Genomic DNA, 12,715 nt, shown 5'->3' on the forward strand with positions numbered 1-12,715 from the left:
CTAGTATTCACATGAAATAAAACAATACAACATTGAGGACCATTCAACAAATTACTATGGGCAATAACAAGTTCAACACGTGAACTGGTTGCTATGGACTCGTCACTAAGCTTCCTCAGTCATTGTATATTTTAGCATAGGTAAAGCTGCCAAAGCTGAACATTATCCAAAACTCTATTTCTCAGATGAGCGTCAATTTGGGAGTTTGCATGCTACCACTCCTTCCATCTCAAATGACTTGAAAAGGCTTTCCTCATCAAAATGGCATCCCTGTTAAATATGTATCACTATATTATATCATGATAGAAAATGTGTTGAGATTTCAGGTATAACTTCAGGTTTAATTGGCTTTTAATAGCTTTTATACGCTCATGATTCAGAGTGCTGCACCTCACGATTATTAGTGTACTTGATTATCATAGTTAAGCATAATAAAGTGTACTTATACTTTAATAATATTTTACCCCACTAGAAGTAAAAGTACACAAACACTACAAAAGGAGAGCGGAGCCTGAAACGTCCATATATACACACACACACATATTATAATATAATATATATATATATATATATATTATAATTATATATATATAATATATATATATATATCACACACACACACACATATATATATGTTTTGTGTGTGTGTGTGTGTGTTTGTATATATAATATTACACCCACCACACACACACATATTATACACACACACAAACATTATACATACACACACACATATACATATATATATGTGTGTGTATGATAATATATATATATATATATATACATACACCACACACACACACATATATATCACACACACAAACATATATACATACACACACACATATACATATATACTATATATACACACATATATATTACACACACACACACACACACACACACCTTATCACACACACACACACACACACACACACACACCACACACACACCACTCACATACACCCCCGTCCCTATCCCCCCCCCTCCAACTGACTGCCTCGGGACCTTCTTTTTGTGTTTCTTCACCCCCCACCCCAGTCACCTCAAATAATCCCTTCATGTAACCACATGTACTGTGTGTTGTCCTGTGCATCATTGTATTATTCTTATTTTTTCTCCTTCATATGCTGTATCGGATGCTGGTAACTTTAATTTCCTTGCGGGAGTCATCCCAAAGGGATTAATAAAGCTAAGTCTAAGTCTAAGTCTAAGTCTAATATATATACACACACATACATATATACATATACATATATATATATACATACACACACACACAGACACACACACACACATATATATATATATATATTTCAGCTTCTGACGATACAAATATAAGAATGATTTGTGAATTTGATGGATTTTTGTTCCCTTCACCTTAACATACTACAAGAAATGTAATGCAAAAACAAATGGATAGAGTCCGTTTCTCCCGTTATTTTGCCTTAAAAATCGACTCCGGTAAAAGTGGATCATTGTTCAGAGAAACAGAGAAAGGGTCACATTTTGGAGAACACTGTAGTATTGTCAGTGTTTTATATTGAATTTTTAAAAATTGTTTCTGATGTCTGGAGATGAGAGACAATTTGTTCTTTCTTCATTTTGTAATTCTAATTGATTTATTTGAACAGGAACAGCGCACAAAAAAACATTAATAGATGTCTTGTGCCAGGTTGTAGAAAATTGCTAATTTCCGGCCGTAGTCCCACTTTAATTATGATTTCTTTGCTAGATAATATGAAGGAAATAACATTAATATATTACTTGTTTTTGAATGACTTTGCTTTCTGTGTAACAATTGATCGCAACAAAATGTTTTTGGTTTTTTTTATGAATGAAAGAATGTCTATTTCGATCCATCGCGGGACTTCATGGATCATGTGATATCTAACTCAGCTGGAAAGCAGTCTGAGAGGTTTTTAATGGCCTCATACCAAAGTATGATTAGTTAAAGCAGAGTAATATGAAGGGAGTCTTTCATTATTGGATGTAGGGAAACTGTAAAGCCTTGTGTTTTGCTGCTGAGCAAAGGTGAAGAGCAATGTGAATTGAATCACGTCCGAAGATGGCAAATTAAACTATTTGTCATACATGTCTCGATAAAACAGTGAGAGGGTCAAGTTGTGTTCAGCTTTCAAACTGGATGATTAGATGCCTGACACAATCTGCCAAAATATGTCTAATATGTGCATCTATTGGGTTTTACTTTGTGGTTTTCTTGTCAAGAATAGTTAGAATAGCATTGTGTATCTCAATTGTTTAATTTGTACAAAACCAGAAATGTAAAGTTTTGATTTTAGGGGGGTACTCCAGTCTTAATACTAAACTAAGCTAATTTGCTGCTGGCTGTAAGCACCGTATAGTGGATAATGTTGTTTTATTGTAGTACAGCACATGTCTTAAGTAAAAACATACTTAGGTACAAATAAAAATACTGACACAAAAAACAATCAAAAAGTATGCTCATAATTTACTCTGTACGGTGCTTACAGCCAGCAACAGATTATCTTAGTTTAGCATTAAGACTGGCTTATCCCCTAAAATCTGAACTTTACATTTCTGTTTTTTTACAATTTAAACAAATGAGATAAACAATGCTATTCTAACTATCCTTGACAAGAAAGCCACAAAGTCAAACCCAACAGATGCACATATAAGACATATGGCAGCTTTATAATGAGGAATGCTCTTAGCACTTGTATATTACTTAACCTCTGCAACGGATTTCTGCATCAAAACACGGCAATGTTTTAATTATGATGATGCACAATGAAGATTGTGTCAGGCATCTAATCAGCCACACAACTTGACCGTCTCACGGTTATATTGAGACATGTATGACAAATAGTTTAATTTGCCATCTGTGCATTTAGACATGATTCAGTTCACATTGCTTTTCACATTTGCTCAACATCAAAAAAAAAAACACTACGTTTGGATCCATTATTACACAGAAAGAGAAGTCCTTCAACAACCAAAAAACAAGTAATATATTATTTCCTTCATTTGTATAAATTTATATCATCTAGCAAATAAATCATGATTAAGTAGGTTATCATGCTTTCCCTAATAATGTTGGTATAAAAAAGCCACATAAGCTACATTGCAATGCTCTAACCCAATAATGACATATAAATTCCTTGAGAGACCAGATACTTTTTGATTAATATTGTGATTATGTATTAGGTATTATGTACCTTTAAACTCAATAAACTTTTAATTTATTTTGATCTTTACTACTTTTGAGTTAATTAATCACTCAAATACTCTTGCTTAAGTATAGCTGCAGGTTCTGTGCAATGTATCCAGTATCTTCTTACACCAGTTAGAGACAAGGGCAGATTTTCCAAACCCTCTAGAGAAAAAAGGTTTAACATGAGAATAAAGGTGGCATTTGAAGCTTTAGATACAGACCATTAGCGAGATGATACGCATCTTACAAGCCAAGTTACTTAAAGCCCAAGGTGGGCTATCAGGGATTCCCATGGTAACCAATACCAGATCTGTAGTATATTGAAGTATACTGGCTTATCTTAATCACCAACTGTTGAGGACGTGGATGTGAGCATATTTGTACCCTGCTGTTTGAGCAATGTGAGGTTTCTCTGAATTATTTTCAGAGAAAGAATATTTTAAAAGCTGTTTTTTGTTGGTCGTCTTGGCGCCCGTCAAACCTCTAATCAGGCTTGTGTTTGTTTAGCTAAGCTGTAGCAATTGATCGCTTTTCTTGCTCAATTACTTTTTTTGCTGATTCTTGAACCTCTACTTCTTTTGTGTTGGATCATTGTTTCCTCTCAGTCCAATACACATGGATCACTGAGTTATTCGTGGAATATAGGCCAAGTTATTCTGATCTCCTCCCCATCGAGACTGTAAGGGGACATTCCAGCGGCTCAAGTGGGGCAACAGTAAAAAGGAGTTTCTCTCGCTTCAGTGGATACAGGTCACTGAAAGCAAAGGCCTTCGACACAGCGACCGGCTCTTTGTCTGGCACTGGGTCTTAAAGCGATATTTCATTTTGGTGTAGATTTAATGTCTTGGCTAAACAGGTCTCCTTCTTACTCAATATACAATGTTTATTGCAAAACTGTACATGGACGACTAAGTATGGGGGAGGTTGTTTTGGCACAAATTGAAGCAAAAAAAGTGAAGTCAAATTACTCAATGCAGAAAAAAGGAAGAGTTTGATGTTGAAGGACATAACAGAACATAGTTGATTGTATCTAGTGCAGTTATAAATGAAATCCAATTCACTATATAAAACATCCCTACAGCTTTAAACCTGGATTCATTCATTTTAAAGGGCTGAGAAACATGCTGTGATCACAACATTGAAAAATTATCACTTTCTAAAGTTGATAAAGCAACTAGGGGTGATCCGAGTATCCGGCACGGATAAAGCACTGTTGCCGAGTACAAGTATTATACGAGTAATATGAGTCAATATCCGTGCTCGGATTGAATAACCTCCTCAACTTGCCGCACGCGTTCCGTGATAATCACAGCGCCCCCCCCCCCGCTCTACAAACCCGCTCGTCAATCACACCACACACCACACCACACACACCACACACACAACACCACCACACACACACACACACACACCACACACACCACACACACACACACACCACACAACACACACACACACACACAGAACATGGAGAAATGCTCTCTCTCTCTCTCTCTCTCTCTCTCTCTCCTCTCCCTCTCCCTCTCCCTCTCCCTCTCCCCTCTCTCTCTCTCTCTCTCTGTCAATCGGTTCTGTGGATTTGTTCCGTTAACGTTTAGGGTTTCTTCAGCTTTAGGTTTGTTTTTAACTTCGTTTTGTAGTACTTACAGACATAGTAACCAGTAGATTTCTGTGACGTGGGTTTCAGACATGCTGCTTGGTTTAAATCGGACCCCCCTTGCGTCTCTGCTTCGGAGATTTTTTTTTTTTTTACCGTCAGCTGCCCCCCCCCCCCCCCGCCCCCTCTCTCTCTGTGTCTCCACACACCACACACACCACACACCACCTTGTGGGAAATAAAGAAATAAAAAAAAAAACCAAAAACAAACACAAAAATCACACTGATCATAAAAAATAAAAGTTAAAAAAAGAAAGTTATTTGAGTATAAAACTCTTGTTCATACATTTTACTTCATAATTCAACCGCATGTGTTGTATCATTGTTGCAAAATTTCGTATGTAGTTTGTTTGTTACCATGACAACACCACTGATCTGAAGCTTGATGCTGTCATGAATAGTTTTTCAAATCAGCAATAAATATAAAAAATTTTTTATCAACTCATATCAATTGCATGCTTAATAACATACCGGTTAAAGCCCCGCACATTTCAAGAGAACGCGACCCACTTCCTGGTTAAATCTGACCACTTCCGGTTTAGGCCCCGCCCAGTCCGAGTACGGATACGGATACAGATAATTCATGTGGTAAACAGATACAGATACAGATAATGCTGTACTCGCTCATCCCTAATAGCAACACTCCAAATCATTTATTTGGAGTCACATTTCTGTCCACCAATATTCACTCTACTTGTATCTCCATTTTTGCCCTCTACTAACTCCTGGGGGACATATTTGCATAGTGAGAGTGATAGTGATACAGAGTGACATATATGATTTAGCAGCTAAAGCGACATATATGTCTCTTTAGCTGCTAAATGATCCACTATGTTCACCGAACTAGTCCCTGTCGTTGTCTGTAAGCGGTTTGGTGCTGGGCAGATAGTGTGCAGTGGATTTTAACATAACTTTTTCACCTGAAACTGCTAACCGGCTGCCACTGGAAACAAGGCTATGAGAGTGGTGAGAGTGAATAAAAACAGTAAGTTTTTAAAAAAAACACTGGGATCCATAACAAGCTATCCAGTGCATTCACAAATACTGGTCGGAAATAAATATTCATAACACCCCAGTGTGTACACACTGCACTCCAAGTGACTCCAAAATAAAACACACTCCACTCAATGTTTGTACTTTGCCATATATGGGCAACCTGAGGTCATACCTTTGAGTTTGTACAGCTCTCCATTGACAGAGTTTACAATGAACATGTGCGGAGCCTCGTCGCTCGGGGTTACTGAGGCACCAATCAAAGGCAGGGACCCACGGGGCTTCTGGCTCTTCCCCTGCTCGTTGACAAAGTACTGCAGCTGTCCCAACTCTGGATCCAACACAAAGTACCTGTATGGAGAGAGACAGAGAGTTAATAAAGTAATGGGTCAGAGAGAAAGAAGGGGGAGAGGGAAATAGAGAAAGCACCGGTAACATTTCCATCATTTTGTTTTATGCAATCATTATCCCAGCTTGTATCTTGGTAAAACTTTTTTTATATCCATGTTGTTTAAACTTTTCAGGATGTGTGAGAGGTAAGAGGGCAATGAATGAGGATGAGATGAGGAGAAAGAGAGCTGCCGTAAAAACACACAACACCCAATTATCTCAAAGATTCGTTAAAATAGCCCTCCTAGCACATTAAGTCCTGTTTTTTACCAACATTAAGCTACCGCTCAATTCCAAATTACTGAAGGTAGCAATTAGTGCGGTCATCTTGAGCAGAAGCCACAGCTCGAGGCGGGGAAATTAAACCCCCCCATTTTCCCCTTTGTGATTAATGAATCACATTCAATCAGTGTGTAATTGAATCTTTGACTCGCTTATTGAGATAGAGATTTAAAACCAGACAGACACAATGAGAGAAGCAGAGGCATTTCATTTCCTGTAGCCAGAAAGGATTGTGTATGACATTCAAGTAACTGACCTGTCTACTCCGCTTCAAACTGTATTTCTAGTTCTGCAGTTCAACATGGGCCGGAGTGGCACGGGGTTGCTTTGGCTAACTTTTCCATGTCTGTGTGCATTGGCCTGAGATAACAGCAATTGTCTTTACTTTGCTATCTTTTGTCCCATCTTCTGCTCCATGTATCTCCCTCTTTTCCCTGAGATTCCCCATGTTCACAATCAATGTTCTCTTTCCATCCGTGTTTACAGAAGCTGCAGTATTGATTTGGCTTTTACCAAGAAGCATCACTCTTAGCATGGACACAGCTTCTTTCTTTTGCCAAATCAGGGTTATATGTGACGATTGAAGATCTCACCTGTCAACTCCAGTATCCCACAGGTGTTGCTTTTTAATATGCGTTTCACAGATTTTAAAGAGAAGCTACACTTAACTTCAATCTGCCCTTGTGCTATAGTTTCACACACTGCCACTTTCATCTGTACCGTACATATCAACAGACTTGTTTTTAATTTATATGGCCAGACCTATATTTTCATTATCAATCAGGGGCAGGGCTAATGGGGGGCATGGGGTGGCACTGGCCCTGTGTGAAATATGATTACATTTGGATATTCAATTTGTTTAAAATGAAAACAAGTGAAACTAATAATGAATGTGATTTTTTATTTAGCATTATTACATTGTGTTGTATCCAATCTAATAGTTCCTATATTTCTAAGCAGATTTTCAATGCTGTAATCTGATCAAATAGAGCCGCTAGCATCACTGTAGACTGTTAGTCTTGTTTTATTTAGTCCATGAAAAGTGCGATTACCAAGTTACCAGAGCCCATGGTGACATTTTGAAATTTATTGTTTTGTCCAACTAACGTAGCAAAACAAAAAAATATTAAATTTTCAATTATATTAGCAAACCTGGCTGGAACCACCATTAGCAATTTTGCTTGATAAAAGACCATATTATTTACTAATTTTTTCAGGACTAAAAATATTTGTTATTCATGATTGAAAATTACATCATGAATGGGCTCAGTCTTCAAATATGCAAACGATAAGAGGACAAAAGAACTCTGTTACTGCATCCTACAAATCAGACATTTTCCCATGAACCCTCTAGAGTTCCCCAGAGAGGAAGCAGTGAATGCTGTTCTGAAAATTGATCCCCACTTGCAGTCTTGCCCCCTTCCATCAGGAGAGCTGATTTATGTCGACCCCAGCCAACAATCTGCATGCGTCGGTTTTTATCCAGTCGTCTCATTTTCACGCACACACACACACACACACACACACACACACACACACACACAACACAACACACACACACACAACACACACAACCAAACACACACACCACACACACACACACACACACACACACACACACACACACACACACACACACACACACACTTAAAGTCTATCCCCTGTTCAGTCAGCAGAGCCTTTTACCGTTGACCCCTCCAGGCAGTCCTTCCTTTGCAGCTAAACCACAATGCAGCCCTTTAACATGATGGATGGTGCTGGATAACAAACCCTGGGCTTTACATTCAGTGCTGATAATGTCCAACCTGCAGTGAACATCACTAGCAAACTGGACCAAATGAAAGATAATGTTAAGACAACAGTAATGGAAGAGGTTTAGCAGCACCACATATAATGAAACAAAGATCTAATACTAATCCATTTTTTTGGTGATATCTTTCAAATACCTCACCAACATAACCATAACAACACTGTTAAAAGAGCTTAGTCCTGCACATATATCAACATAATCAGAAACACTGCCCTTTCCAAATGCAGGAAATAGCTTGTCAGCAAAATTTGCCTCTCCTCTCTGCTCTTTTGGCCGTTAATTCTTTAAAACGCTCAGAGGAACGTCAGGCCAGGAGAAAACAATAAATCATCCTTGTTATTGGCAGGAACTGTGAGTTATACTTGTTATAAGATGTGTAGGGTTGTAGTGTCAAAGGGGTTATGTAAAGCCAATGTTTTATAACCACATACTATCAAGGGAGTATCTTTACACTGTATACATTTTCTTTTAACCACTAAGAGGCAGACGAACTTGACTTTCTACCGGCCACTCCTTCACGTTGGCTGTCTTCTGTTTTGGACTGGATATGCAGTGTACACTTGGCATTTCTGTAGTTATTTATTAGAAACACCTCCCTATATGTAGCCGCTTTTAGACATGTACCCCTTTAAAGCTGCAGTAGATAGAAAGCAAAAGAACGCCAGCATGTCAAGTAGCGTAAGACCCTGTTTTCTGCAGCTCTCCCCTATCTGTCTAACAGTGCAGAACATCCAATAGAATCTCTCTCTCTTTCTCTCTCCCTCCCTACCTAACTACATACCTACCACTGGCCAAAGTCTACAATCACTGGATAAGTTTTCTAAAGCCTGAAAACAAATGCAAGAAGAGGTGCAGAAGTCGAGATGTCTCTCAGACCACTCGAATTACAATATGATGAAAGATTATTATGGACTTTTTGCACAATGCCTTTTTTTTGTCAGATGAGATCAGTCTACGAAAACAATTTGGTGCAAAAACAGTAATAGTCTCTCCCTATATTTTCAATGTTCATTTATGCCAACTGCATGAATGAACATAATACAAAATAATATATAAAACAGGTAGCAGAACTCACAATCTAACAACTAACTTAAAGATGAAATTGTTAATGTATGAAATTTGCTGAAATTCAAGAAGCCAGGGCGATCCCACAACTCACAACCGCCATCAAAGACTTAACACCCCCTTGAGAATGTTGTTTTTGCTGACCCTCCAGTGGCATTTATCAGTGGCTCAGTGACTTTACAAAGATTTTATTCAACGTTAACCACAAAAATATCACTGAGGCAGGTTCAAGTGTGATCTTTGATTAAAATATTGCAAAAACGGACGCTTGACGGAACCTCACTTTGACCCTTGCCTTTGGAAACAACAGTTGACCAATCAATTTTAACTTGAGGCCCAAATACTCTCTTACTCTGGAGCTCTCAACCCTATCACATACAATACATGGTCTTTATCAACAGATTGAGCTGGTGCAGAGGACCTGTCAATGATTGATTTAAAAATTGAAAATCTACTTTTTTTTTACTCTAATTTGGCAGCTACCAACAAACCAGCCAACTACCATCAAGACAAATTCAAGCCATGTAAAAACAAATGTAAATAAGGTTAGCAAAAGAAAGTTTTTTCTACACTTCTCTGCCATAGAACACACACTAGAGCCGCATTACCCTAACTCACAGCTTTGATCAAAGCAGCACACCAGAGTTCTTTTTTCCAGGGAGCACATCTGCAAAGAAATGATTCATCCCTCACAACGTACTCCCTACCCTACCAACCGCTTAGGAAGACATAAATTTAGAATCTACACGTGTAGAAATCCTCTCAGATCCAGCCTTGTATCGTACAAAGAGATATCTGAAAAGGAGACAGAGAGAGCTCTGCATGCTATGTGTGATCTGCATGCAAATGTTGGAATACCTACATTAGATGCACAAACACTTATCAGGTGAAAACAAAATTATAACAACAGACACATCGTGTAGGTCCAGCATTGTACGCTACATTACGTTACAGTCCCAAAAGCTCTAACTGGTAAATAATAATAATTCATTACATTTATATAGCGCTTTATCATAGAAATTCAAAGCGCTTCAGGAGGAGGACTCACACACAACCAATACACCCACCTGGGTGATGTAAGGCAGCCTTACGATGCCAGACACTCACCACACATCAGCTCAGCAGAGAGGGGAACATGTTTTTACTGGTGGGGGAAACCGTAGCACCTGGAGAAAACCCACGCAGACACGGGGAGAACATGCAAACTCCACACAGAAAGACCCAGGACACCCAGGGTTCGAATCCGATACCTTATTGCTGTGACGTCACAGTGGTAACCATTGGGATAAGGTCCTGCTGAACCTTGTCTTTGTATCTATAATTAAATAAATCCAAGGCTCGCATAGATATTGTCAAATCACTGTCTTGTCTTCATCAAAACTGTGAAATAAGTTGTTTAAAACTTCCTGATCCACCACTGCCTGCCGTTTTTGTCAATTTTGCACAAAGTCAAATTCTTTTAAACTTTCACTGGTGCAAGGCTTTGAAAGACAACTTAAATCAAGTTGCACAGAAAGGAACAGTGTTGAACAAACTTCAAGCTATAAATAACTTGAGTACAATGTTATTATTACTGATAAAAACCTATAATAAATAGGACCCAAATTGAAATTAACCAAGATATTCCGGTCAGGTCTAGGGGTTAAGGAATGAATTATGTCAATAAGGTTATAGTATGTATATGGGTTTAGAAACAAAAATTGTCTGCCTTGCATATTTCTTACGACACACACACACCAGAACCACACACACACACACACACACACACAGCACCTACACAACATAACACTTCACACTGACACATGGCCACACCAGTAACAGAATTAGCTCCACTAGGTCGCTGCCCACCACGACACCATCTGCAAAAGAGCCACACACACACACACACACACACCACACACACACACACCACACACCACACACACACACACACACACACACACACACACACCACACACACACACACACAGAGTTCCTCTGTCTGATGAATATTGAAACGTGACTGATGGCTGTAATTACTCCAACACCACCATTGCACCGCCTCTCCTCCTTCAACTGTTTCTATATAGAAACGCTGTATGCACTTAAAGATATTAACTAAACACAACCTGAGAAAAGATTCTTCTCTACTCATTGTAATAGGTTTTAAAAAAAAAAAAAGCCTGATATTTCAAGTTGTGTTGAACCCAGAACTAGCTGCAACAGGATTCTAAATTCCAGTTAAAATGTTTTTTTTTTAAATAAATTTCTGTGACTACTTCTAGTAAGAAACCTATAATATATTCATTAAGGTACCCAATGTGGCACTCATGAGTACAGGGACTGATGGAAAACTGAATTGTAGTGTATGCTTTTTCACAATCTATGAACAAATGTAAACAAAAGTTCTAAAAATTGAATTGAAGGGAGGTTGAAACCTGTTTTCTCCACTAAACTGAGTAATAGGTTGTTTAAGGTGATTTATAACTAGGATTATTAATGTTTTACACATTTTGTTAAGTTGAGAAACACAAAAATGCTTTTTAATGTGAACTTAAAATACTGGGTAAGATATTTTTTGTTAAATATTTTGAAAAAGTATTTATACAGGTACAATTGTTAATTTGGCCTTTAATTTTCAGACACAATATGTTTAATAGTCTCAAAAGGCCATTTAAAGTCAAAATTCTGTTTCAGAAAAATGAGTGCTTATCTAAAATGCAGTTCCAATTCAAAGTTTATTGCTAGCTGTTTAAATATAGTTTTAGACACAACAATTCATATTTACTCATGCAACATTTCCCTCCTGAACATAATAAAAAATAAAAAATAGATTTTTCTGCTTTTCTGGGCATGTATGTGCCATTATGGTCTCATTCAACATAATATGTACAACATAAATATCACATGACTCCAGGAATTATCTTAATCCACATATAAAAAGGGTTAATTAATTTTAATATCAGGAATAGAATAAACAGCATGCTTTGGTCACATCCTATCTACAGTACGTAGTGTGTTTGGAACCACCCGCATGATGAAAAATATGATTCCTAAACTCTTTGGCTTCCTTCAAAAGGTCTACATTCTTAAGGATGTTTTAATCCGTGCTCACTCTCTGCTTCTTCACTTTAATCTCTCCTTGAAATCTATATTTTAACCTTTGGGCATTTTGAAATCGAAACAGGACAGGTGCCACAACCCCAAAGAACAAACCGATTCTGTACCACCATCCTTCCTGATGACAACTCAGTTTACATCCTGCTCATAACACCCTGCACATTATATACTGTGGTATCTGTTTACACACATACACATATACATACATACATACATACATAAA

The 12,715-nt window shown here is 37.9% G+C and overlaps 1 protein-coding gene across 1 annotated transcript in view; it reads right to left on the bottom strand.

Annotated features, from left to right (window-relative positions):
* osbpl10a (oxysterol binding protein-like 10a) overlaps window positions 1–12,715 on the bottom strand; it is a 77,158-nt gene that overhangs the window by 61,346 nt on the left and 3,097 nt on the right. The window contains exon 2 of the mRNA XM_032535595.1: window positions 6,022–6,197. Coding sequence (XP_032391486.1) covers window positions 6,022–6,197 — 176 coding nt within the window. The remainder of the gene's footprint in view (window positions 1–6,021; window positions 6,198–12,715) is intronic.

The sequence above is a fragment of the Etheostoma spectabile genome, chromosome 14 (genome assembly GCF_008692095.1).
Source record: "Etheostoma spectabile isolate EspeVRDwgs_2016 chromosome 14, UIUC_Espe_1.0, whole genome shotgun sequence".
Classification (NCBI taxonomy): domain Eukaryota; kingdom Metazoa; phylum Chordata; class Actinopteri; order Perciformes; family Percidae; genus Etheostoma; species Etheostoma spectabile.